General features: G+C 57.2%; 6 protein-coding genes across 6 annotated transcripts; 4 read left to right on the top strand and 2 right to left on the bottom strand.

Moving 5' to 3' along the window:
- Positions 1-611: 611 nt before the first annotated feature.
- D7B24_003555 (uncharacterized protein) lies at positions 612-3,451 on the top strand (the record flags this gene model as incomplete). Its single annotated transcript, XM_028637742.1, has 2 exons — positions 612-3,140; positions 3,197-3,451. 2 exons carry the CDS (start codon positions 612-614, stop codon positions 3,449-3,451), a joined length of 2,784 nt encoding a protein of 927 aa, XP_028499298.1.
- Positions 3,452-4,656: 1,205 nt separating this feature from the next.
- On the top strand, positions 4,657-6,777 carry D7B24_003554 (uncharacterized protein; the record flags this gene model as incomplete). Its single annotated transcript, XM_028637741.1, has 3 exons — positions 4,657-4,780; positions 4,837-4,948; positions 5,025-6,777. 3 exons carry the CDS (start codon positions 4,657-4,659, stop codon positions 6,775-6,777), a joined length of 1,989 nt encoding a protein of 662 aa, XP_028499297.1.
- A 1,111-nt stretch (positions 6,778-7,888) lies between these two features.
- Positions 7,889-8,901, bottom strand: COQ5 (2-hexaprenyl-6-methoxy-1,4-benzoquinone methyltransferase; the record flags this gene model as incomplete). Its single annotated transcript, XM_028637740.1, has 2 exons — positions 7,889-8,561; positions 8,627-8,901. The coding sequence occupies 2 exons, from the start codon at positions 8,899-8,901 to the stop codon at positions 7,889-7,891; spliced, it is 948 nt and encodes a 315-aa protein (XP_028499296.1).
- A 1,850-nt stretch (positions 8,902-10,751) lies between these two features.
- On the top strand, positions 10,752-12,184 carry D7B24_003552 (uncharacterized protein; the record flags this gene model as incomplete). Its single annotated transcript, XM_028637739.1, has 2 exons — positions 10,752-11,342; positions 11,411-12,184. 2 exons carry the CDS (start codon positions 10,752-10,754, stop codon positions 12,182-12,184), a joined length of 1,365 nt encoding a protein of 454 aa, XP_028499295.1.
- A 4,232-nt stretch (positions 12,185-16,416) lies between these two features.
- Positions 16,417-22,476, top strand: TRIP12 (Ubiquitin-protein ligase; the record flags this gene model as incomplete). The annotated part of the gene is made up of 5 exons (XM_028637738.1): positions 16,417-16,841; positions 16,915-17,012; positions 17,095-22,020; positions 22,070-22,219; positions 22,280-22,476. 5 exons carry the CDS (start codon positions 16,417-16,419, stop codon positions 22,474-22,476), a joined length of 5,796 nt encoding a protein of 1,931 aa, XP_028499294.1.
- Positions 22,477-23,200: 724 nt separating this feature from the next.
- Positions 23,201-24,509, bottom strand: D7B24_003550 (uncharacterized protein; the record flags this gene model as incomplete). Its single annotated transcript, XM_028637737.1, has 4 exons — positions 23,201-23,267; positions 23,357-23,968; positions 24,056-24,334; positions 24,418-24,509. 4 exons carry the CDS (start codon positions 24,507-24,509, stop codon positions 23,201-23,203), a joined length of 1,050 nt encoding a protein of 349 aa, XP_028499293.1.
- Between the last annotated feature and the right edge of the window lie 911 nt (positions 24,510-25,420).

Genomic DNA, 25,420 nt, shown 5'->3' with positions numbered 1-25,420 from the left:
ACCCAAGAACCAAAGACCCCAGCGGAGCCCGCAACTCAGAGACGCCGACCATTTTGACGATCGAACGGCGCCCTCTCTTATCTCTCTTTCTCTCTCTCTGGATTCCACCTTCGAGACCCCGATATCCCGACATCCCATCCTCTCGCTCTCTCCCCACGTCTCTATCGGCTCTGTCTGTCCGTCTTTGTGCGATCGCCCACTGCGGCGCGGCCACCCGCTTGTCGCCCCCCATACACGTCTTGCCTCGTTGGATGTACCGATCCCCCGACGACGGCCAACCTGTGATCTGACGGCCCTCGACGGCGCCTATGCCTCACAACCGCTCTTGACCCCGATGCGAGTTCACCGACCATTTTTCAACCGATCGATCACAATACACGCCCGGTGTTCTTTGCTTTGGGGGGGTTTCGCTGGCGTTCTGGCCTGTCCCACGGCCCTCTTGCTTTTCTAGATGATGGTGCGTCCCCCCCCGTTGTGGTACATGCCCAGCGTTTTCTGGGATCCTTGCCCGGGGCCCTGGGCTGCTCCAGTTGTTCTGCCATGCCTCTATAATTACGTTGCGGCCGCGTGCTTCTGATCTTGACGTCTTCCACTGCCTTCCTTTCCTGCACATGCTGACCACTGCTCTCCTTTCTCTACAGACATCATCCCGCCCCCGCGGCGATGTAGGCGGAAGCTTCGCCAGTCGACGCGGCCACGCCAGCCAGCTGTCCATATCCGACCCGAGCCACCATGTGACCGAGGCCATTGGAACCCTGTACGGTGACGAGGACGACTATGCCAACGACCACCGACCCATGAGCTTCATACAACAGCCCGAACACCTCCACAAACTCTCTCACCTCGATGATGTCCAAGATCCACGGCGACAGCAGCTGCTGCGTTCCACCTCGGACCAGTCGGGCACGAGCCTATCCCTCAACGGAACTACAGGTATTAAGAAGGCCCAAACGTTACCCACGAGAGCCCCGAGCCTGCGGTCAAATGCCTACGGAGAAGGAGGGAAAACGCCCTTGTCCCCGACCATGTCCCTGCGAGACGTCCAGAACGAGTCGTCACAGTTTCCCCTGACCAACATCGAGCACCCTAACGACATTGCGCAGGAGCTGAGCAACCTTCAAGCACTGAGGAGAATGTCGATGGATGTCGGCAACAACGCCGATCCGGATTTGCTCCCCTTTTCGAGCATGTCTCTGACAACCATGCCGTCGATGGCGCCTTCGGGAGACGACGATGAGGCAGATCCCTCCAGACTGCTGTGGGTTCCTGCGGCTGTTCACCCGGAGTTGGCGCCCACAGAATTCAAGAACTTTCTGGAAAATCGCGTGCAGTCCATGAAAAGGAGGTCGGGCGAATCTCTTCTCTCACCAGACACGTTGGATCGAAGCAATTCGGGGGGGCTGAGGAGAAAGAAGAGCATGCTCTCTCGACAGATTGATAACTCAGGAGGACGCGGCGCTGACGGCTATGTGGATGGGTCGGTGAAGCTTGACGGCAAGCGAACCAGTGAGCCGGCCACGGAACTGAGCCTGGATGACTTGATGAAGGACCCTACCGGCGCCGTGCAGAAGCTGGCTCACGAGTCGCAACCAGGGGTCGGACCCGAAGGCAGCGTTGACGACATGCCGATATTGCCCATGGTTCCTGGCATGGGGCTCCGTCGGTCGACCCGCACAACATACAGGAAGGGCGGTAGCTTGAGATCAGGCGAGCGGCATTCTCTCAACAAGCGGACGTCCGCCAGTCGACAAACCCAGTCCGAGGCTCAACAGCAGCCGGAAGCCACCCCTGCGGCGCCCCTCGAGGATGTCCCTAAAGGCCATCTCCTCTCCAGAGTCCAGTCTGAGCCCATCTCCGAGAACTTTTCCCGGCCTGGCAGGCCAGCGCGACGTCAACAGAATTCTCCTCAGGAGGATGCCTATTCCGCACTTACTGGGGGCGAGCCGCCATCGTCCGAGACATATGACTCCACGTCAAATGTGCGCAGCTTTCAGGAGGATGCTCCGGCTCGTACTGCCTCAACCTCGTCCGTACCACAAATTATCGAACCCTCAGCCTTGGAAGACGATCAAGGCGGCCAGAGACAATATCCGCAGAGGACTACTTCATCCCAGCAGGGAGTTCCAGACGAGCCACCAGCACGGTCGTCAAAGCGTCCGGGCATGGTTCGCTCACCACAATCCAGCTCAGGGTCTCTCACCTTGCAACAGCAACAGCAGCAGCAGCAGCCAAAACAGCAGCAGCAGCATGGTAACAACCCGAACAACAGCCTCAATGACATGGCGCACAACCCATCCCCTCTGCCGGGCGGCGGCGCCACCAGAACTGACAGTCTCACGTTTATTCCAACGCTGGCAGCAGATGATCGGAAAGCCGACAGGAAGTCAAAGAAGGACAAGGACGACGAAAGCAGCAGCGGATCCACCTCGAAATCCTGGTCCAAGTGGCTCAAGGGGAGCGGCGACGACAAGGAGAAGAAGAAGAGGGACGAGGAAAAGAAGAAAAGCAAAACCTTTGTCGAGAAGGCTCAGGACAACGTGCGACTGGACGTCTTGCAAAACTCTATTGAAAGTGCGGTTACCAAGGGTCGCGAGAGCCTGTTGCTTGATCGGGACAATGTTGACAGCAAGTTAGCCGAAGAAAGAAAAAAGGAAAGCAGTCGAAAGTCAGATCCGGCGAAGAAGGAGAAGGAGGGCGGTGGGTTGTTCTCAGGTCTCTTTGGCGGCGGCAAGAAGAAGGGCGAGAAGGAGTCCAGCAGCAAAAAGGGCCATCACCTACGCGTCTCCGAAGACCCGATCTATCGCCCGCTCCGACCCGACGTCGACTACCACTGGACCCGATTCCCGTTGCTGGAAGAAAGGGCGATTTACCGCATGGCGCACATCAAGCTGGCCAACCCGCGCCGCTCGCTATCCAGCCAGGTCCTGCTCAGCAACTTCATGTATAACTACCTCGCCATCGTCCAGGCCATGCACCCGCAGGCGCAGGTTCCTCAGTCGCCGCAGCAAAGACGCCTTGAAGAAGAGCGCCGTCGCAAAGAGCAGGAGGAGCAGTACCTCGCCCAGCAGCAGTTGCAACAACAGCAACAAGAGGAGTCGGATCAAGACGCCCTCGACCAGTACAACTTTGACTACCACCGGGTAGGTGAAGAACTGCCCCTTTCCTCTGTGTGTATGGCATACTAACAAGCTTTCAGGGTGCCTCTCAGTACGGCGACAGTAACTCGCATGATGGTGTAGATTATGTGGATGACGCGCAAATTTACGAGTACGAACATGGCGGCGGCGGCGGCGGCGGCGGTCAAAAGCAAGGTCAAGGCAACGACAACAGCTACGGCGACGAGTACGGTGGAACGCACGGCAAGGAGTACTATGACCAGTACGATCAAGGCAGCGGTGCGAACGGCGACGGGCGAGGGCGACACAGTGACGGTCGAGACGACATGTGGTGAGCTAGCAGCGATATGGACCATGTTGGGAGCTAGTGGAAGGGCAACAAGCGAATGTGTATAGATTTTTGCCCAAACGGCGAGGATGTGCATATGGGCTGGAGTTCGGAGGGCCTGTCAGCGCCTGGGAGGATGCAAGCCATGGGTCAGGGGTCGTCCCATTCTCAGTCTTTTTGGGGGGGGGGGGGGCCTTCATTTCATTTCTTTCGGTATTACTTTTCATTTTCCCCCTCTCTCTCCCTTCTTCTCTATCTCTCTCCTCGTCAGACAGGTCTGTATCTTTCCTTAATATCTCGGCGGGCCTTTCTGCAATTAGGGAAGAGCCACAAACACCTGTCGAGAGCAGCACCTCATGTACACAGCATAGCGGCCTGGGGTTCAGGGATGGGTTGGAGCTCGTGCAAGAATTACATGAATTTTGGATGATAGATGACCGAGCCTAAGCATGATGTATCGTGAGTATCGTTTTCAGCCAGCGGTCTTAGCTTGACAGCCTTGGGGGGGCCAAGTTGCAGTGAATGGTGAGCCAGGACGCTGGATGGAGGTTGAAACTGGCGTAGAAAGTCAAACAAGCCAAGCCAGGCGTTGACATTCCGAGACAGGGGACAGAAAGATGGACGTGTTTACATAAGCAGCTGCCGACGGTCATGACCCGAACATGCTCCCCTGCCTCGCCAGCTGGACACTGGCCATAACAGTCTAAGCCGTTTCGGGGGAGCAGTCCCCTTGAAGCCACGAGCGCACGCGCCAATTCAGTCGTTCCCTCCAGAAGGTTGCCTGGCAGGAGCTTTTCTAACGTGTACCTTACCGTGCCTGCACTGGAAACAACCCCCCCCCCCGAACCGAACCCGACCACCAAGCAAAAATCAATAGCCTTACCAGGGGACCATCTCTTGATTCTACTTTGTCGCAAACAGGCCCATCGTCTTCTTCATCTCCCACCGTCAGCTCCATTGATACCCAAGTTCCTCCGACCTCCATCGCGCATCTTCGAGCCCTTTTGCTCCCCATACGAACCTTTCCAGACGAAGCTCGCCTCAGCTGGACCCTCCCGCACCCGATCGCCACCGCGACTGCCCCCGTCTACACAAAGAGGAGAGAGAGAGACAGAGAGAGCATGGCCGCCGTAAGTCCATCTCGAGCAAGCCGCGACCTGGCTCTTACGTCGTACACCCTTGGAGCTGGCAAAGACTGACAACAGTGATACCATGCAGCCGCGTCAGTTCAACAACCCGGGCTTCACCCCCAACGGCGCCGCCCCCCTTCTCCCTAACCAGGGCCGTGTCATCCAGACCGGTCCCATCAGAGTTCTCTGCATTGCCGATGTCCGAGGTATGCTAGCTTCACGACCAAGCGCTTTCGATGACCGCGTGTTGACGTTTCATTAGGCAACCTCAACTCCCTGAACGAGCTCGCCAAATCTGCCCGCGCCGACCACATCATCCACACGGGTGACTTTGGTTTCTACGATGACACCTCCCTGGAACGGATCGCAGAGAAGTACGCCAGGCCCTCCTTCCCGACGTGCTCCAGCCACCTCTCCTTTGCATACCATGCTGACCCGCCCACCCGCTAGGACCCTGAAGCACGTCGCCCAGTACTCTCCGCTGATTCCAGAGCCCATCAAAAAGTCGATCCAACAAGGCGGCCCCGGTTCCGTCAAGAGCCGCTTTGCGCCCAGCGACCTTCCCCTCTCCGAGCTCTCTCTCCTGCTGAGCGGCGATATCAAGCTCGATGTTCCCGTCTACACCGTCTGGGGCGCGTGCGAAGATGTCAGGGTGTTGGAAAAGTTCCGGTCCGGCGAGTACAAGGTCAACAACCTGCACATCATAGACGAGGCTCGGTCCATGCTGCTCGAGCTCGGAGGTGTCAAGTTGCGTCTCCTCGGTCTCGGTGGCGCCGTCGTTATGCACAAGCTCTTCGACAACGGCGAGGGACGGACGACGATCGCCGGTGGTCAAGGCACCATGTGGACCACGCTCCTGCAGATGGGCGAGCTCGTCGACACTGCTCACCGCGTCTATGACCCGACCGAGACGCGCGTCTTCGTCACCCACGCCTCGCCTGCGCGCGAGGGTATCCTGAACCAGCTGTCCGTCACCCTGAAGGCCGATTTCTCCATCTCCGCCGGTCTGCATTTCCGTTACGGAAGCTCCTACAACGAGTTCAGCGTCAACCCGACCCTCGATCACTATCGCGGCAAGCTGGCTGCCTCCAAGGCGTCCTTCAACGACGTGTGGGAGACGGTCAAGAGCGAGGTCGAGCCTGCTATTTCTCAAAACGAAGCCCAACAGAACCTCCTTAAGAACGCTCTGGCTATCGTTGAGAAGATGCCCTCGACTGCTGCCGGTGGCAATCCCTTCGGCGGCCCCGTCCAAGGCCAGGCTCAGCTGGGACAGGTCGATGAGAGCGCTTTCAAGAACATGTGGAACTTCAACCTGGCGGACGCTGCCTTTGGCTGGCTTGTCCTCGAGATCCAGGACGGAAGGATCGGAACGGAGATGCGCGCACAAGGCTTCAACTTCTCCCATAGGGGCGCGAAGCAGCAGCCCGGCGCCGCCCCTGCTGCTCCTCAGTCTGTCTCCAACGCTATGCCTGCCCCTCCCGCGACCCAGAGCACCGCCCCTCCCCCCACCAGCCGCCAGCCTTCGCAGGCCGCCAGCAAGCCAACAGTGGCTACGCCCGCCGCCGCACCGAAGCCCGGCACTCCTCAGCCGGCCGCCGCCCCCTCCGGTCCCGCCAAGGAACAGGAGAAGCCCGCCGCCCCGGCGGCTGCCAACGGATCGACGAACGGACCGGAGCCCGTGTCGTCGCCTGCGCCCAAGACCCCCGCGCAGGATATCATTGGTCTCTTCGTCATGAACGTCAACTCGGAGGAGCAGACGAAGGAGCTCTTCGACCCTGAGTACAGAGGCAAGATCACCAAGATTGAGAAGTGGGGCAACTCGAACAAGGTCGTGCAGTTCGCCAGCGCCGAGGACCGTGACGCCGCCCTCAACAGTCTGCCTGAAGACCTGAAGACGCGTGCCCAGGAGGACCGCTCGCGCCCTCTGGTGAAGATCTTTATCCACCGCGAGAGCAAGTTTGCCCCGCGCGGCGGTGCTGGTAGCTGGGGAAGCAGCCGCGGCGGTGCCGGTTCTGCCAACACGGGTAGTGGTTACCGCAGCGCAGGTGGAGCTAGTGATTCCGAGAGCAACCGCCGCGGTGGACGTGGAGGACGCGGCGGCGGCCGGGGCAGCGAGCGCGGCCGTGGACGTGGTCGCGGCGGCTTCAAGGGTGAGGGCGGTGGCTCTTCTCCCGCCCCGGCTTCTGCCACGCCTGCCGAGTAAGCATTATTTCAGGGTTAGTGAGGAAGCAGGTATCATGACGAAGAAACGGGGGACGGACCAGGACGGAGGTTGTCGGGCAGAGATGGGGGGCAAATGGCTTTAGGGCAGTTTTACCCAACCTGTCACCCATGCCATGGAGACGTGTCCGCAGGGTCCAGTCTCCCATCAAGTTTCGTCTTTGCCCATACATAGACACGGGGCTCATTCTTGTGCCCTTACCAGTCTGCTTACGAGCCTGCGGGTTCGTTTGACGGCAGTCTTTTTTTTTTTTTGTGCTACGGCGAGCAAAAGAGGGGAAAGGAAAGGGCCGGATGGGCCCGTTCACTGCTACCAATTCTTGTACGCATACCGCCTTAATGAAGGCCCGGGGAGGTTTGGAGGAGTTAGCCAGGTTAGCCTAGTCTAGCCCGGGCAGGAGTTTTCGACGTTGCGGAATCGACAAAAGGATTTGAAATATGATGGCTGTGTTTGTGCTGTGTGACACTGATTACTTCGGTGGATGTTTTGCGTTCGCTGGTGATGCGTGCACTGCTAGACAAGTTTCATTAGCCAGGCGTGTCTTGTCATCGTTTACTCGATACACGGAAGATGACGAGCTCCTGTGAGATGATGAGCTGTTGGCCGCAAGCTATTTTGCTATTTCACATCGCTGAACGAGGGCCTGGAAGTACGAAGGGCATTTCCTCCCCTAGGTAGTGTTTGGTGCCTCAACGGACGGCATCCGCAATTCAGGTACCGCGGCATACTCATGTCTCTCGTTCCCCAAGCATATAGTCATGGCGGCCCGCACCACCAGCCTAGATCTACTCATATAGGCTTTGGTCAAGGAAATGGTCATTTAAATCCTGACCCAAGAGCATGCTTTCGAGACCTGCATCTTGGAGAGTCACTCGCACAAAAGAACAGCACGACCTGTGGGCAACTCAGAGTGCTTCTATCATTCGTCTACGCATACTCTGACGGCCTACCCCAGTATCAATGGCAGACGATCCCCGCCTGTATACAATAATGCAACATGTTGGTACAAGAAGTACAGCCCCCTCCCCTCGCTGTCCGACATCCCCTCATTGATCCCCCGCCCCCCAAATAGGCCCACAACACTGCCCGGCCCTCAGAGCGGCTTCATGCCCTTGTGAATGGCAGCAATGCCGCCCGTGAGGTCCTCGTAGCCGTCACCGGCCACCTCGAAGCCGGCGGCGACGATCATGTCGCGGAACTCCTCCTGGGAGGGGAAGCGCTCGATGCTCTCGACGAGGTACTGGTAGCTGTCGCGGTCGCCGGCGACGAGCTGGCCGATGAGGGGAATGGCGGAGAAGCTCCAGCGCTTGTAGGCAAAGTTGAGCAGCGGGTGCTTGTCGACCTTGCTGAACTCGAGGCAGGCGAAGACGCCGCCGGGCTTGAGGACGCGCCGGGCCTCGGCGAGGGCGGCGGGGATGTTGGTGAAGTTGCGGATGCCAAAGGCGACGGTGTAGAGGTCGACCGAGTTGTCGGGGACGGCGCCGTCGGGCAGCCGCTCGGCGTTGGCTTCGAGGAAGGAGAGCGAGGCCTGGTGGTGCGCCGGCAGGGCGCGCGAGCGGTCGCGGCCGACGCCCAGCATGGAGGGGTTGATGTCGGAGATGGTCACGCGGAGGTCGGCGGGGACGCCGGCTGGGGCAGCGCGGTCGGCGGCTGCGAGGAGGCGGAAGGCAATGTCGCCTGTGCCGCCGGCTATGTCGAGAATGTGCTGCGGAGCCGGGGGGTTGGTGGAGGAGAGGCCGGGCGCGAGGGAGGACACGAATTGGTCCCTGGAAAAATGTCAGCGATGTGTTGTGAGGTGGGCAGTACCGGGGCGGCGCGAAGGCGCACTGACTTCCATATCCTGTGCCAGCCAAAGGACATCATGTCGTTCATGCGATCATAGGAGTCGGCCACGCTGTGGAAGACGCCAGCGACTCGATCGGCCTTTTCGGACTCGAGGACGGTTTCATAGCCAAAGTGAGTTGTCTTGGTAGGGTCGTTGGATGGGGGGGCTTCGCGACGCTGGGCCGTCAGGGCGAAGGTACGGCGCTGAAGGGGCGTGGCATTGATGTGTCTCGAGAGGGTTCGCAGGCCCGTGGACGGGCGAAGGGCGCGTGTTGTCGCCATGGTGGTTGTCTTGGAGGGGGGGCTTGATATGTCCTGGGTTGAAAGTCAGCCTGGTTGATGCATCTTTCGATCGTCCCGTCACGACGGAAATTTAAGTGGGGCGCGGAATACGGAACGATCGTTGTGGCGTCCTCGAGACGTCAAGCCACATGCTTGACATCAACCCTTTTCCTACCATCACCGACATGCGGACGAGACTTACGTTAGACGGATGTGATGGTCGTCTCTGTACGGCGGGCTGGTCGAGTTCGGACATTATTCATCAAGTCGGCAAAGTTGTCGATCTGTCGCCAGCCGAGGTAGGCAAGTCCGCACACAACGCCGAGGACGCAGATGATAAGGATCGCCAGTTGGCCCGATGGTCCCATGGTATAAAGGAGAAGGCTGTTCAAGGTTGATCCTCTAATTCCGTTTGATTGAATTTGAGTTCAGACTTCTGATCGGTTGATCACGTTGTACGGGGATGCAACCAAGGTTCTCAATGCAGTGCCTACCCAAGAATATCGGGTTCGGGATGCGATGGAAGGAGCCTCGATGATGTGTTCCGGGTTATTATGTGGCCTGGATTACATCTGTTTGCTGTTTTCTCCGTCACGCCACGCGTACCGCGTAACGCGTGGTGATGAATCAAGTGCCTAGCAACGCGCAACAGGCAGAGGACTGGCAAGAGTTGCTAGGCCTCAGCCAAGTTCGCCATATCACGTAACCGTGCCTTCGCAGAATGATCTTTCTCAGGTTGAACAGCAGGCGTCGGGGCCTTGCTCCTCAAAACTCTGCCGTACTCGATATTTTTACTGCGGGCCTCAGAGCTCACTCTGCATTCTGCCTCAATATGGAATGTATATACGACCAACCCATAAACCAAGGTTCACGGCCAAGCCTTTCTATGAAACTGCCAACTGCAACGAGTCTGCTCATGGCGCCAGCAAGGCTGTATGCTTACTCGAGCCTATCATCCTGGCGTACAACACGTTTGTCTCCATTTCGATTTCTTGGATCCTTCGAGAATCATAACTGACAACTCTTGACTGATTGATTCGAGCCTAATCAGCCGTCTCGACTGAAATGCTGTGACTACGCAGTGCCTGGAACGGATCCTTAGGTCAACCAGGTGCTGGAGATGGTTGTGGCCCTACTTTGAGGGATAGGTCCATAACAGCAAAGAGAGACGGTCTAAGGGTTGTCGTGCATGGCTACAATAAACAATTCTTCTTGTCTGCCGATGTGTGGTGTAAAACTTCTCAGCTTTGCCAAGGAAAGAATGAGCACAACATTCAGTTCACATTTCGCCTACTGTAAGCACGAACTTAAGTGATGGAAACGGAACATCAATGATGTGCACGCCTCATTCCATTCCACAGGCATAATTTGCGTACGTTTACGCCCGATACCTTGCTCGATGCCAGTTTAAGAGCCCGAGAGCAAACCGAGAGACAAAACTTTGGCATCGTCATCCAAATAGCCTTTGTATTTCGCGTCCCTGACGACTACCAATACTGCGGCTATGTGCGCTTGTAGTGAGCCCAGCCCCAAATCTGGGGTCTCCAATCCCCAGCGGCAATGCACGGGCCAGAATACTCCTCCCGTCTCCGCTGCCTGCGTCGCTCCCTCACAAGACCCCTCAAGGCCGACTGAGACCGTCGCTTTCTGTCGGCTCAACATGACGTCGGCTCCCAGAGGCATTCACTCGGCATTGACCCTCTCGACTCGTCGCTTCGTTTCGCCTCGATTCACCTGCTTCCGTCTTGATCAATTGTGCTTTACTCTTGTGTTCTTGAAGGGAAAGAATAATCACGGGAGGCTCTAGTTTGTTCAATCATCCAAGACAGCTTTACAGAACAGGTAGCATCATGAAGTCAAGAGTCCTCCGACCAGCAGCGCACCTGCGCTCGGCCCGTCTCGCGAGCCCCTCCACCTCGACCCCCCGCCTCACCCTCTCCGCCCGCGCCGCCAGCTCCCTCTCGCAGAAGCCCAATGCGAACCACGTCTCGTTTCCTGGCGCCGTCAAGAGCGCCTTTACGCACACGCTCAAGTACGAGACGCCCTCCGACTACCCAGCCCTGTCGACCTACCGCGTCGTCGACCAGGATGGCATCGTCGTCGACGAGAGCTTCAAGCCGGATCTAAGCGATGAGGAGGTCATCAAGCTGTACAAGGACATGGTCTACATCTCGATCATGGACCTCATCATGTTCGACGCCCAACGGCAGGGCCGCTTGAGCTTCTACATGGTGTCGGCAGGCGAGGAGGCGCTGAGCGTCGGTTCCGCCAGCGTGCTGGCGCCCGAGGACGTCGTCTTTTGCCAGTACAGAGAGCAGGGTGTCTTCAAGCAGAGGGGGTTCACGACGTCAGATTTTATGAGCCAGCTGTTCGCGAATGCCAAAGACCCCGGCCGCGGCAGAAACATGCCTGTGCACTACGGCAGCAAGGAACTGAACATTGTATGTATATCCATCCACGTCGGTGCCAATGGCCCCCGACAGCCCAAGCCACTGACACGAGCATCCAGCACTCCATCTCCTCGCCGTTGGCGACGCAGCTCCCGCAGGCCTCGGGGGCGGCGTACGCGCTCAAGATGCAGCGCCTGCACGACCCCAGCATCCCGCCGCGCGTCGTGGCGGCGTACTTTGGCGAGGGCGCCGCCAGCGAGGGCGACTTCCACGCGGCGCTCAACATGGCGGCGACGCGGTCGTGTCCGGCACTCTTCATCTGCCGCAACAACGGGTACGCCATCTCGACGCCGACGCTGGACCAGTACCGGGGCGACGGCATCGCGAGCCGCGGCCTCGGGTACGGCATCGACACGGTGCGGGTGGACGGCAACGACTTTTGGGCGGTGCGCGAGGCGACCAAGCGGGCACGCGCCATGGCACTGCGCGACGGCGGGCGGCCCGTTCTCATCGAGGCCATGACGTATCGTGTCAGTCACCACAGCACGTCCGACGACTCTTTTGCGTACCGCGCGCGCGTCGAGGTCGAGGACTGGAAGCGGCGCGACAACCCCATCACGCGGTTGCGCAAGTGGATGGAGGCCAGGAGCATATGGGACGAGGGCAAGGAGAAGACGTGCCGCGACGAGACGAGGAGCGAGGTGCTCAAGGGGTTCCGGGAGGCCGAAGCTATGAAGAAGCCGCCCATGCGTTCGATGTTTGAGGACGTCTATGAGGAGCTAACGCCGGATCTGAAGCAGCAGATGGCCCAACTCAAGGCGCATTTGGAGAAGTACCCTGAAGAGTACGACTGCAGTGAGTTTGAGGGCGGCGCTGACAGTCTCAAGCCATGATAGCGGGCTGTGGATTGATGAAGGGTATGCAGCATCACTTTGGAAATAAAAAGAAAGAGAGCCAAAGACGCTCAGATGGTTCATGCCTTGTCGTTTTCTCGAGGGCTACCCGGGAGGTTCATGAGTGCTCGCTGTGAATCCAGAAGAATGGTGGCCTAGGTACCTAAAGCACCTACCCACCTTAGGTAGGTACTTAGGTAGGTAGGTAGGTAGCCGGGGAAAACTCTGCCCCTGGGAGTTCTTGCCTTGGCAAAGCCGGAACGTCATCTACCTACTGGATGCACCTTACCCCGAATAGTATCACAATACCTACCGTAACGGAGAGGTTGGGCCCGGCAGGCGCACTCTCTCACTTGAGGCAGGTATATTCAACCTGAGCTTCGACGGCCAAGACACGCTTGTACCTGGCAACAGGACGCGAGTTGAGAAGCCGTCACCGATCGTCCGATCAGCACTGATACGAATCGAATGCGTGCCGTAGCCGCATGTTTCTTTCAACCTAACTCGGATCTACGTCCTCAGCCATGCCCATGCTGCAGAAAATGACGATCACTATATGTACCTTGACAGCTACTAGACGGTGCTTTGCTGCTCGTATCCAGGATGCGAGACGTCTAGACGATAGTCAACCTCGGTTTCACGGGGAATGTGAGGCAAGGTGCAATTGCGTATATCACTTTCTGCCATTTGTTCGACGGCTTATTCCTAGACCAGTACGTCACGTCATCTGCTTGGCTATATCGTCAGGGTGACAATTACCAGCCTGCGCTTGGGTGATTGATGTGAAGGCAGCAGATAGCTTGTAAAATGGACTGTACTTCGCTCTTGTTTGAATACTTATCCATATTGACTCCTATATGCTGATCACAGCACAAGGTAGCAAGCGAGATAAGATCGTTGGCTCCAAAATGAATGACGGAAAGAAGTGTGGCGAGAGGAGCCAGGCCAGGCGTTGTGCTTGCCATGTGGTGGCTCATCGAAGCTTTCCTTCCAGTGTCCTGAAATCTTGAGTGGTTCCCATGTAGAGGAGGAAGAGTGCTGTAGCAGGAGGGTCGAAGCAAGAGTATGGCGAGGTTGGATTTGCTTTGTTGTTCCTCCCTCGTGCAGACCGAGGATCTATCAAGGAAAGGAGGCCATCAGCATTACCACGAGAAGGAAGGTGTACATAGCCTCGCCGTATATGCTAAAGCTCGCGCGCTTTCGGCGTTGCAAACTCCATTTGCATCGCCATCTTTCCCCTCCCATGAACTTCCAAAGACTTCTTCAATCCATTGTTCCAGGTTTCCTGAGCATTCTTTCCTGCGAGCTTCCTTCGGACAATATCAGCACAAACATCTCGCCTTGATCAGTGTTCAAGTCACCATCGCGGCATGCATAGCACCCTCATGCTCTGTGTTTACTCCCACAACTGTTAATCACGTCAAACACTGTCATCTCAGAAAACACAAGAGCCGTGGCTTCATTATCAAGACCCAGATCGGGGTCGACTTCGACACACTGTGTCCCACCATTGATCAGCTTTTCGAGTCCAGTTCTCCAAGGTATTAGATTTCTCTCTATCGTGCGGATCTTCGGCGAAGATACTGCCATACTGAGCGTAGGAGCTCCGCTTTCGCTTGCTGTGTGTGATTGACATCGGTCCTCCTTCTGAGGAGTGGTACTAAGGATAGGCAGGTGGGCGCATTTTTTTCTCTCTCGTCGAGGTTTCCTTGTCACCTCCCTTGCTCAGCCGCCTCGGCTGACGAAGAGGAGAAAAGCCTCAAGGTTTCGTCTGATTGAGTCTACTCGTTGCATCTTGTGCTTCGTCGATGACCGACCCACGATCCAATGACCTGACCTGGGGCCATCTTTGGCTTTTGGAGGCGACGGCGGCGGGTTCCTACACAGGACGGAGGAACTAAGAGGCACAGCAAACTTTGGACATATGCATTGGACCATAGCCGCGATTCAAATCAACACTTAATGAACCTTGGGTGGGGTCGAATGTCTGCAAGATATTCCAGGTGCATTGTGTGAACCCGTCCATGATTACTTTTGTGGCACAGCGCAGCCTCCCCCCGAAGGACGACATACTCGATTGTGGTGAGAACAAACTTGTAGGCTTCTGTTGGATCGGAACTATGCCTGGATCTCGGATGAAATGAGTGCAGACATCAATACTGGTCAGGGCGGCAGGTCCAGTACGACCGTTGCAGCAATGGCTGTCCAGCATCTCGTCGTGGTAATACTGCACATTCCTAAAATCACGATAGGTCAAATGGGCGAAGAGTACGGATGATGGCCGCGCTAACCGGATCTGTTGAGCATCATGGATTTGTGACACAAGGAGGAACCTGGCGTGGAGCACCCCCGCGGTAGAGGTACTTGCGGCTGCGTCACCGGATGGCAGTGCGGCCAAGTCCCGCGTCCCGCTAGGACGCACACGCACAAGAGAGACAGAGAGCCGCGAGGAGGGGCTCGAAGCTATTGCATCAGTCATCATCCACTGTCGACGTTGGTTGGTGGTGTCCATGAACCAGACCAAACAGACGAGAGACCCCAGAGTGGCACGGCACGCAACGCAGCACAAGAAAAGCAAAGTATACCGTACGTAGCCTTCCTTTGCAGCCCAAACTCCCCGACCACTTTTCTTACACAGCGACACAATCTCTCCGGACAAGATACGGAGCGTCTTTGCCCCTCTTCATCCCCCTCGCGAAACAGCCACCATCCCCCAAAGACAAGGACAACACCCGCAACCCCCCCTTGGCGGACGGCTCGAACCGCCTCGCTGGACACCCCACTACATCCATGACCGACCGCCGAACACCGCTCTCCATCCAAGTCGCGCCTCGAGCCTAACCCCTCTAGCGAACAGGCGTCATCTCAACCGGCCGTTGCACCGACTATACGCACACACGTATACACACACGACAGCCTTCTCGACGCTCCTCCCGAAGAAACCACCCCTCTGCCCGAGAGCTCGACAAAAGGTAGCCAGAAAGAGAGAAGAAGAGCAGGGTACAAACAGCACACTGCTCGTTGTCCATCGCCAGCTGTTGCTGCCCTGTCTGATGGCGTGATCCATGGCAGAACGAACATCTTCTGCAACTCCGCGCTTCAGACCGGCAGCCGACTACAACGACGACGTTCATCTTACGACGACAGTGCCGTCGACGGCCACAAGAAAGCCAGCTCTCGGCCTCGGGTCTTCCCCCCGAGACGACTCCATATCGCCTTCACAAAGGTCAGTGTCTGCCCTTCTCATTGATTCTTTCTCCCTGTGCCTTCCGCTGCTCGAGTTCAAAATCCTTTCTTCGAGTCTCTCCCTCCCACGCCCCTTTCATGACTCTGGTGGTACTGGAGGTCATGTTGGCTGTCGGCGCTGAACCGCTAGGCGGACTGCGAAGGGCGGACTCCTCACGTCCCCGGGAGATAAGGCACATGCGTCGTCCCCCCACCTGGCCTTCACCGAGGGCGTGCTCTGGGTCGACCAGGCACCTTGAGAGCCATACAGGTTCCAGGCCGCCTTGACCACATGGTTGTCGAATAGAGAGTAGGGGTGGCAGCAAGATGTTGTCGTCTCTTTATTATCTGGCCTCCTTCCTTTCCTGTGGCATCCCCTCGTACCGCCTGGCTGCCCTGTATCTGGGGGTGCTGTCAGAAGGCCCGCAGCACCAGCCAGCACCAGCACCAACACCAGCACCCGCACTTGGCGTGCAGCACCTCCCTCCACCAAACGCGATAGCACCTGCCCTCCACCACCCACAAGTACTTGCCTGCATCTGCACCACCTACGCACTACGCTCGAGACTTGTCCCCCCAATCCAGCCTGACGCCTTGTGCCTTGTGCCTTGTGCATAGTCGCGGGTCGAATATTATTCTTTGGATCAACCACCACCACCTTCTCCTCCTCCTCAGATTTTCGGGTCCTTCAAGGGTCGAAAAATGGGAACCCTCATCGGTTGACTCGTCATTCTTCCACAAGGCTTCCCAACCGTGCCTCCCATTACCTGACCCTCTCCACCCTCTTCCCTCTCTACCCACCTCTTTCCTCCACCACCAACCGCTCCGTTTGGCTGCTAGCTCGACCGGACTCGGCCATTCAGTGTGCATGCCGGCATCGTAGCATCGCGGCTCGTGGACCCTGAGAGTCTTTCACCTGCCCGCGGTCGCCCCTCTTCACGCCTGGCCCGGTTTTGATCATTCTTCTACACCTTTTGATACCCCCACTCTCACCGCTCCATTTCGTCATGCCTCCCAAACGTCAAGACGAAAGCCAACCGCTCATGCCTGCCAATAGGGTCACTAGGTCTTCTACTCGACAAGCTGCGAGCCTGGCAGCCTCAGCTTCTGCCACCACTTCTGCCACCGGCGCCGACTCCTCTCCTGCTGCACCTGCCACGCTTCAGAATCCCACTCCCTCGACCTCGAAGCAGTCTCCGCCCAGCAAGAAGCGCAAGGCTGGGCCGCAGTCCAACAGCCCATCCCAAGCCGCCTCCTCTATAACCACTGCCACTGCGACGGCGAACCCAAAAGCAGCCTCGACGTCCCGTCGCTCCAAACGTCAAAAGACCTCCGACGACGCCTCAACTCCGTCCCAGACGACCGCCACTCAAACACCTGTCCCTCGCGCCAAGGCGAAGGGCAAGACCCCCGCCAGCATGTCTAGTCCAGAGTACGTCGCACACTTTCTGAAATACAGCTTTCTACATGTTTCATTGGCCTTTCGCTGACCGCTCACCCCCCAGTCATGCCCCAGGCGCCTCCGAGCATATTGCACCCGTGTCGGGCTCCTCTAGCAGAAAGTCTAGTCGAGGCAAGAGAGCGGGCCATCACACGAGCCAAGGTATGGCCTGACCCAGCCAACCCTGTTGTTTGCTTCTGCCTCGTCGTGGCTGCCAAAAATGCTGACCATTCTTCTTCTCCAGACTCCGCACCTGGCACGTCGACTTCAACCCGCCGAACGAAGAGGAACACGGCCAACAATGCCGCAGACCACGATACTGCCATGACCGGCACCGACGACGCCGACAACAAGGATGCTGTCCCCCCACCTCCACCACCACCTCCCGAGCACCAACCCGAGGACGATGACAGCGATGAGAACGATGAGAATGACGAGGACGATCTCGGACGCTACGACGACGAGGATGACGATCCCTTTGGCGGTTTCGGTGGCCCCGGTGGCCCTGGCGGACTGTCCAGTACCCTTAGGGCCTTGACTGGCATGATGTCTGGGCTCTCGAGCCGCCTGAGAGAACTGCTGGCCCAACTCAGGCAGAAGGAAGATCCCACGATGCAGCTCATCGCACTGCAGGAGCTCTCGGAGATTCTGCTTGTGTCCAACGAAGACAACCTTTCTGGCCATTTCTCTCCAGATTCCTTCGTCAAGGAACTCGTGACGCTGATGCAGCCCAATGAGATTACCGGGGAAGAGAACCCAGAGATCATGCTTCTTGCGTGCCGTAGCTTGGCCAATCTGATGGAAGCGCTACCCGCGAGTGTCGCCAACGTGGTGTACGGCGGTGCGGTGCCCGTGCTTTGTCAGAAGCTACTGGAGATTTCCTTCATCGACCTTGCCGAGCAGGCACTCAGCACTCTCGAGAAGATTTCCGCCGAATATCCTTCAAGCATCGTCCGAGAGGGCGGCCTAACGGCGTGTCTGTCTTACCTCGACTTCTTCGCCACAAGCACGCAACGTACAGCTGTCACCACAGCGGCGAACTGCTGTCGCAATATCCCCGAGGATTCATTCTCCGTCATCAAGGACGTCATGCCGACCCTGCTCAACGTGCTTAACAGCAGTGACCAGCGCGTCGTTGAGCAGGCGTCACTCTGTGTTTCGGGAATCGTCGAGAGCTTCAAGTACCAATCTTCAAAGCTGGAGGAACTCGTCAGTGTCGACCTCCTCAAGGTTGTTCTACGTCTATTGGTCCCCGGCACCACGAATCTGATCGGTCCATCAATCCACACCCAGTTTCTTCGGGTACTGGCCTTCACTGCGCGTTCAAGTCCTCGTTTGTCGGCAGAGCTCTTCAAGCTGAACATTGTCGAAACGTTGTATCAAATCTTGACCGGCGTGTCACCCCCGAGTGGGACCGAGGATGTGGCCTCAAAACTTGACAGCGTTGTCATCATGCAGGCTCTCATCCATCGGCCTCGTGAACAGATTATCGAAACCCTCAACGTCATATGTGAGTTGCTTCCGAGTCTGCCTCGCAACGCGGACCCGTCTTACGGAGACTTTGTTGAAATGTCTGCTACGGAGCCGGCACCCCCATCTTCCAGCACGCCAGGCAAGACTCGCAAGACGCCCAACGACAAGAGAATCGAGCTGTTGGGTGAGTGCCAGGAAGAGGTCAGGAGATTTGCCCTGATTCTCTTCCCCACCCTAACCGACGCCTACTCAAGCACTGTCAACCTGAGTGTGCGGCAGAAGGTGCTTACCGCCCAACTGAAGATGCTCTCCAACCTCGATGAGAAAATTCTTGGAGAGTCGCTGAGGACTGTGCCTTATGCCTCATTCCTTGCCTCAATTCTCTCTCAGCAGGACCACCCGTCTCTGGTGATGCTTGGCCTCCAGGCTACTGAGCTTCTTCTTAATCGCCTTGATGATGTTTACCGTTATCAGATGTACCGCGAGGGAGTCATCTCCGAAATCGCCAAGCTCGCGGCTCAGGAGATTCCTCAGCCTGAGGCTCGTTCGGCATCGGCTACGCGTACCCCGGAACCCGCTGAGCCTGAAGTTGAGAACGACGCTGAAGGTCGTGCCTCGGACAATGATGGTTCTGACGAGGAGAAGGAAGATGCAGAGGAAGACGACCAAGACGGCTCGGAAAATGACGAAGACGATGATGAAGACGAGGACGACGAGGATAATGAGAATAACCGACACCAAGACGATGGTTCTGGTTCACCTGTTAGCTCCAGAGGATCTACCATGTCCCTGGACGGCGCTCCTCCAACTTACCTCGGGGACGGCCAATCGATGCGAACTCGCATCCGAGACGTGGCCAAGAAGTTCATCGAGACCCATGACACGGAGAAGCAAGGCAAGACAATGAAAAAGAAGGCGATCAAGGTCTTGACCAACCTCTCCAGTCTTGCTGAAGAGATTGAGGCTTTCTACCTCCACAGAACCTCCGGCGTCGTGCCTCTCGATAAGGGCACCGAACTGTTTGAGAGGCTGGTTTCCTACTTTGACGCAGAGGTTCTTGAAAGCGTCACAAGCGCCGAGCTACTTGCCTCTGGCCTGGTGCGCGTGCTTCTGGCCGTCTTCAGCAATCCCAACGAGGAGCTTGCCCGCGCAGCTCAATCGACTTTCCTTCGCGTCTTCATGGGCTTCACGGTCAAGGCCAAACTCAAGACGGCAACGGCGGATTCGCCTGCAACGCCTTTCAGCGTCATGATCCACAAGCTACAAGATTTGCTCAGTAGGTCTGAGCATTTCGAGGTCATTACTGTCCACCACAACACCTTTGACCATCGCAGCAGTGCAGCGTCCATGCTCGCCAAGCAGATCAGACTCAGGCTGGTCGCTGACGATGACTCGGAGATTCCACGTCCCTACCGAAACATTATGGTGTCTATCCACGCTATCGCGACATTCAAATCACTCGATGATTACTTGCGCCCTCGACTCAGTCTATCGGAGCGTGGACCCCGTGCATCACGCCGAGCCGACGGCCTCTCCAGAGCTCTTGCTGCCATGGCAGGCGCTGGAGCTCTTCCTGGTGGTCTCTCGCCATTCACACAGGCCGCTGCCGCTCGATTTGCAGCTGAGCGTGCTGCGGCAGCCTCGAGCTCCGGCCCCCCACCGCCTGCTCCCGGCGCCTCGACGCCCTCGGCAACACCGTCGAGCTCGCGGGCCTCGCGCAAGACCAGATCAAAGACTTTGCCGCAGTCTGACGCTCCCTCGACTCCTGATCCGACTGCCGCCGCCCGGGACAAGGGCGTGCTGAGACGATCTGCGCGCCGCTCTGGCGCAGCTGAAACGCCGCAGCCCACCAAGCCCACAGACGACGATGACGACCTGCAGGACGCTCTCGAATGCGCCGACGAGAAGCAACTGACCGACGATGACGACATTGGTGGCAGCAGTGCTCTGGATGCTATAGTCGGCGAGCTAGAAGATGACATGGACGATTCTCCAATGGACGACCCCGGCGCTGTCAACCTCGAAGTGGCTGCAGGCGGCAAGGTGACGGCTCGCGAAGAGGATGGCACTCGCATTCCCACGCCCGCTCAAACAAGCTCAGGTCTCCCAACTCGTGCCAGCGGCCAGTCAGCCCTTGCCTCGCAGCAGAGCACAACCCCATCAGCGGCATCACGCCTCATGTCGTATGCTGCAGCCATTCAGTCCGTGCCTCAAGACTGGCACATCGAGTTCAGCCTCGACGGCAAGGCGCTTCCCAGCGAGACAACGATTTATCGCGCGGTCCACATGTCAGCCTCCAACTCGGACGAGCATCTCAGCCGCAGCATCTGGTCTGCGGTGCATCCCATCAAGTTCCGTCGCGCCCCCGGACCTCCACCGCCCGAAAGTGGTAGCACTTTCGGCGGCAGACTCGAGCCCAGCGCTGACGAGAGCACGGACGGCATCCCTAGTTCTCTTGCCAAGCACCCGGCAACAGCGTCCATTTTGCGTCTGCTCAACCTCCTCCACGACTTGAATTCTAACGTGGATGATGTCTTGGTGGAGAACAAGGACACCGTCCGCCTCAACGTCGAGCCCCTGTCACAGTTCGTGAACACCAAACTCACCGCCAAGCTCAACCGTCAACTTGAGGAGCCGCTGGTTGTTGCAAGTAACTGCCTGCCAAGCTGGGCGGAAGACCTGGCCACCCTATACCCATTCCTTTTCCCATTTGAGACGCGGCACCTGTTCTTACAGTCCACGTCATTCGGTTACGCACGTTCTATGACGCGCTGGCAGAATGCACAGTCCGTTGAGGAGTCGCGGCGGGACCGTAACGAGCGCCCGTTCCTTGGCCGTCTGCAACGCCAGAAGGTGCGTATCTCGCGATCCAAGATCTTGGAGTCTGCCTTGAAGGTCATGGAGCTCTACGGTGCTTCTCAGAGCATTCTCGAAGTGGAATATTTCGAAGAGGTCGGCACAGGTCTCGGACCGACACTGGAGTTCTATTCGACGGTGTCCAAAGAGTTCTCAAAGAAGAAACTGAAGCTTTGGCGAGAGATGGACTCGCACGACGATGAGTATGTTTCTGGTGTCAGCGGTCTCTTCCCTCGCCCTCTGAGTGCCGACGAAGCTGCTTCTGCCAATGGCGAGCGGATCTGCCAGCTTTTCAAGACTCTCGGCAAATTCGTCGCCCGTTCCATGATTGACTCTCGCATCATCGATCTCAACTTCAACCCCACCTTCTTCCGAATTACTGATGGAGCTTCGATTTCCGGCATCAAGCCCTCGCTAGGAGCTGTCAAGGTTGTCGATCCTGGCCTGGCGAGATCTCTGAAAACCATCAAGAAATTCTCTATCGCTAAGAAGGAGATCGATGAGGACCCTACACGCACGCCGGCACAGAAGGTTGCCGACACTGAAGCTATCGTGATTGACGACGTGAGACTGGAGGACCTCTGCCTCGACTTTACATTACCCGGTTACCCCGAGATTGAGCTGGTCGCGAACGGATCTCATGTTAGAGTCACCATGGACAACGTTGACTCGTACCTCGATCGAGTTATCGACATGACACTGGGCAGCGGAGTCCGCCGCCAAGTCGATGCCTTCCGTGCTGGCTTCTCTCAAGTCTTCCCCTATTCGGCTCTGAGTGCATTCACTCCGGATGAGCTGGTCTCGCTGTTTGGCCGTGTCGACGAGGACTGGTCCCTTGAAAGTAAGTTCAATGCTCCGTATGGTCGAAGACAACTTCTAATCAGCTGCAGCACTCATGGATTCGATCAAGGCTGATCACGGCTACAACATGGACAGCAAGAGTGTTCGCAATCTGCTACAGGCCATGAGCGAGCTGACCCCCAACGAGCGTCGCGACTTCTTGCAATTTACCACGGGCAGCCCCAAGCTTCCGATTGGAGGTGAGCTGCCCCGTCCCATCTTTGTTTTGTTGCTCCCAATACTAATGCGTTTGTGTGCAGGTTTCAAGAGCTTGACGCCCATGTTCACTGTCGTCTGCAAACCGAGCGAGGCACCGTTCACGTCTGATGACTACCTTCCCAGTGTCATGACTTGCGTAAACTACCTCAAGCTCCCGGATTACACAGATCTCGACATCATGCGCAAGCAGCTGACGATGGCTATCCGAGAGGGACAGGGCGCCTTCCACCTGTCTTGAGAGGCAGCACGTGTGCTTGCCAAAGGAAGGAAAATTATAACGGATTACGCATCAACGAACTCTTCTCTCTGCCCCGGTTGGGTTCTGGGAGATTCGCGGGATGATGTCTGCGAATGAATGGGTGGAGTAGGGCAACATGAACAAAGGATATCATTTGGGCAAAGGCGCGGAGGGATCCCACGAGAAACAGTCCCCTCATATCATTAGTCATGACTTGCATGGAATGGTCGTTCAGGCGTCAAGAGGCTCTCCTTCTATTTCTTGCGCCTGCTTTTCTCGGCCCAGGCTCAGCATTATGCCAGCTACAGAACAGGCTATTAGGGATCAACTTCTGTGGATTGAGTAGTTGTAGAATGGTACAATTAGTATGTACTTTGCTCAGAATGTACTTCGCCCAGACTTGTGAAAACGTATGGTTTGTCATCCTTGACATGCTCATACCAAAAGGTTTAGGGATCCGTGCTGCCAGGTGCCGATATGATTCAGGAGCAGATGCATGAATACGGATTGCTGATTACTTGGCGATGACTATGTGAGCCAAAACGGCTATCGTCCGACAGGAAATCCGTCCGCCCTTCGTACTTTTGATGGTATGTCAAGTTACCAAGCGGCTGCTTTGGACTGGTACATATGTTGTTTCTAGTGGCCGTTATCCTGCCAACAGACAAAGATACAGAAGGGCTTGTATTTACATCTATCTAGGATATAGGATGGTCGCACAATGTTAATCCGACTCCTCGATCAACGCCTGCCTGATTCCATCCGCAAGTGCTTTGTGAACCCTCGTGCCGCTGCGGGAGAACTAGTCAGTAACGGCAAAAGCAAGGAAGGTAGAGGGGGGGAAATCCCCGGGAAGATGACTTCATGTCAACAAACTCACATGTGTCCACTGTCGAACCAAAAGTACTCGTGAATGGGCCCGCAGCCGAACTGGGCCGGGTCCTCGACAATCTGCGGCCACTGGCGGCGGGCGTCGCAAAAGTCGGTCGTGTTGGTGATGCCGTAGGGCGCCGGGTTGTCGAAGACGTCGTTGAGAAAGTCGTAGGCGTCAAAGACGATGGTCTTGGCGTCGGCGTGGGCGGCCGCCCAGGCGGCCGTCTGGGTGCGCAGCTCGTCGTACCACCAGCCGATCATGGTGGCGTTGGGCAGCGGACCGGCGCCGATGCCGGCCTCGAACTGCGCCTGCTTCTTCTGGTTGCCCGGGTTGCGGTCGAGGGGCGGCAGGCCAACGAAGAGGTAGTTGTGGTAGCCGCGGTCGTAGAGGCTCTGGACCGACTCCTCAAGCAGGGCCTTGATGTGGTCGTGGTACATCTGGCGCGAGGTCAGGTTGAGGAGGTAGAGGTCGTTGATGTCGTTGATGCCGATCCAGATGGCGACGAGCGACTTGGAGCGGTCGAGGCACGTCTTCTTGCGGAGGACGGGGTCGGCCCAGGTGAGGTACTGCTGGGTCTGGTTCACGAGGGGGACCGTGAAGTTGTGGTGCAAGGGCAAGCTGGCAGGGTCACAGTCAGGCGCGTGTTCAGAGAATGGTCACAGTTGCGTGTCACAAAACACGGCGTTTCGGGGAGGGTTCACTGACAGCGATTCGGCCGTGTTGGCACCAGCAAAGGCGAAATCCCACAGCTGGACTTTGCAGTCGAGGGGAGAATATGAACCATCCTCGACGGCGCAGTCTGTCAGGTGCTCGATCCAGTTTGGTCCTCCGGCAGATGTGCCGGTGTAGTTCTGCCAAATCTTGTTCTCGAGGAGTTCCTTTGGCGTGAAGGAGAAGTTCCCTGGAAGGTAATCCCCGATGAAGCTGTAAGCCGTGCGGCCATGTGTTCCGAGGACAAATGTGTACGAGTCGCCGAACGCGATGCTGGCTTGTGTGTCAGCTTTGGACGTGAACCTCAACACAACAAAAGTATGCTCAGAACTGCACTCGGTGTTCGCGGTACTTACACAGACTTGGTGTCTTCCCAATTGAACTTGCCCGCCGCCGAGACGACAGGCAACAGGCCGTAGACGGCGAGTGTCTTCCAGGAGAGCGACATGTTTCGACTGACCCAATCTTCACGAGAAAGACGATTCCTGACACATCACACAACTCTCTCACTCTCTTTTCTCCCGTGTGCTCCTCCCCAGCCGCTGGCCCGCGGCACTCTTATAACCCGCAGACCATTCGTCAATGAGGGATCGCATAACCGGCACATCTAAGAGCGAGGCCCCCATGTCGACCATTGGTGGGTTATCACGACTTGGCGCTAGAGTACCCAAAAACGCGGAGATCGCCCTCGTTTTTCTTCAACGGTCGCTAGGCCTTCCCCGCATGGTAATCTGCCAGACCCCGGGTCTTCGCACAGAAAAGAGTTAGCCTCGCCTCGCTTGCCGGGCGTCCGGGGGGCGGCGGTTCGACGACTGGAGTTGAGGCGGGGAGGAGGGGGGGAGGAGGGTTTCCTTGACCAGCAGCCACAGAGAATGCTGTAGTGCCTGGGAGCTCGTGAGCGGGAGCGACTTGGGAAAGATCGGGGGCTGGGAAGTTCTGACAACTTGGGAGGGGGCGCCATCGGCATTTCCCCACGTTGTTGTCGGTTACTCGGCCGAGCCTCAGTGGTAATGTCAAGATCGGTGGCGACAAGAACTCTCTCTTGTGAGATGTTTCCCACCTAGTTCGTTCCCTTCAGCCGACGGTTGTCACGGCCTGAAAAGCTGCGTGTTCGGGGCCGAGCTCAGGGGGCAACGGCTATCATAATGCTTCTAGTCTCGTCAATGCCGCAAGTGGCGCAGAAAACGAGATACTCGCAAAGCTCAGACGTGGACGGGATTGAGGGTCGCAGGGCAGTATTTTTTTCCGTGGCATCTCTATCCGTGGAGTAACGGGCTTCTCCACGCTCTGGCATAGTTACAACCAGAACACATAGGACACTCCCCAAAAACCGGTCTCTCTACGATTCACTCTAACGCA

This window comes from Verticillium nonalfalfae (genome assembly GCF_003724135.2).
Source record: "Verticillium nonalfalfae strain VnAa140/NRRL 66861 chromosome Unknown scaffold_2, whole genome shotgun sequence".
Classification (NCBI taxonomy): domain Eukaryota; kingdom Fungi; phylum Ascomycota; class Sordariomycetes; order Glomerellales; family Plectosphaerellaceae; genus Verticillium; species Verticillium nonalfalfae.
Note: the sequence above shows the minus strand (reverse complement) of the source record. Positions and strands in the feature narration are given on the sequence as shown.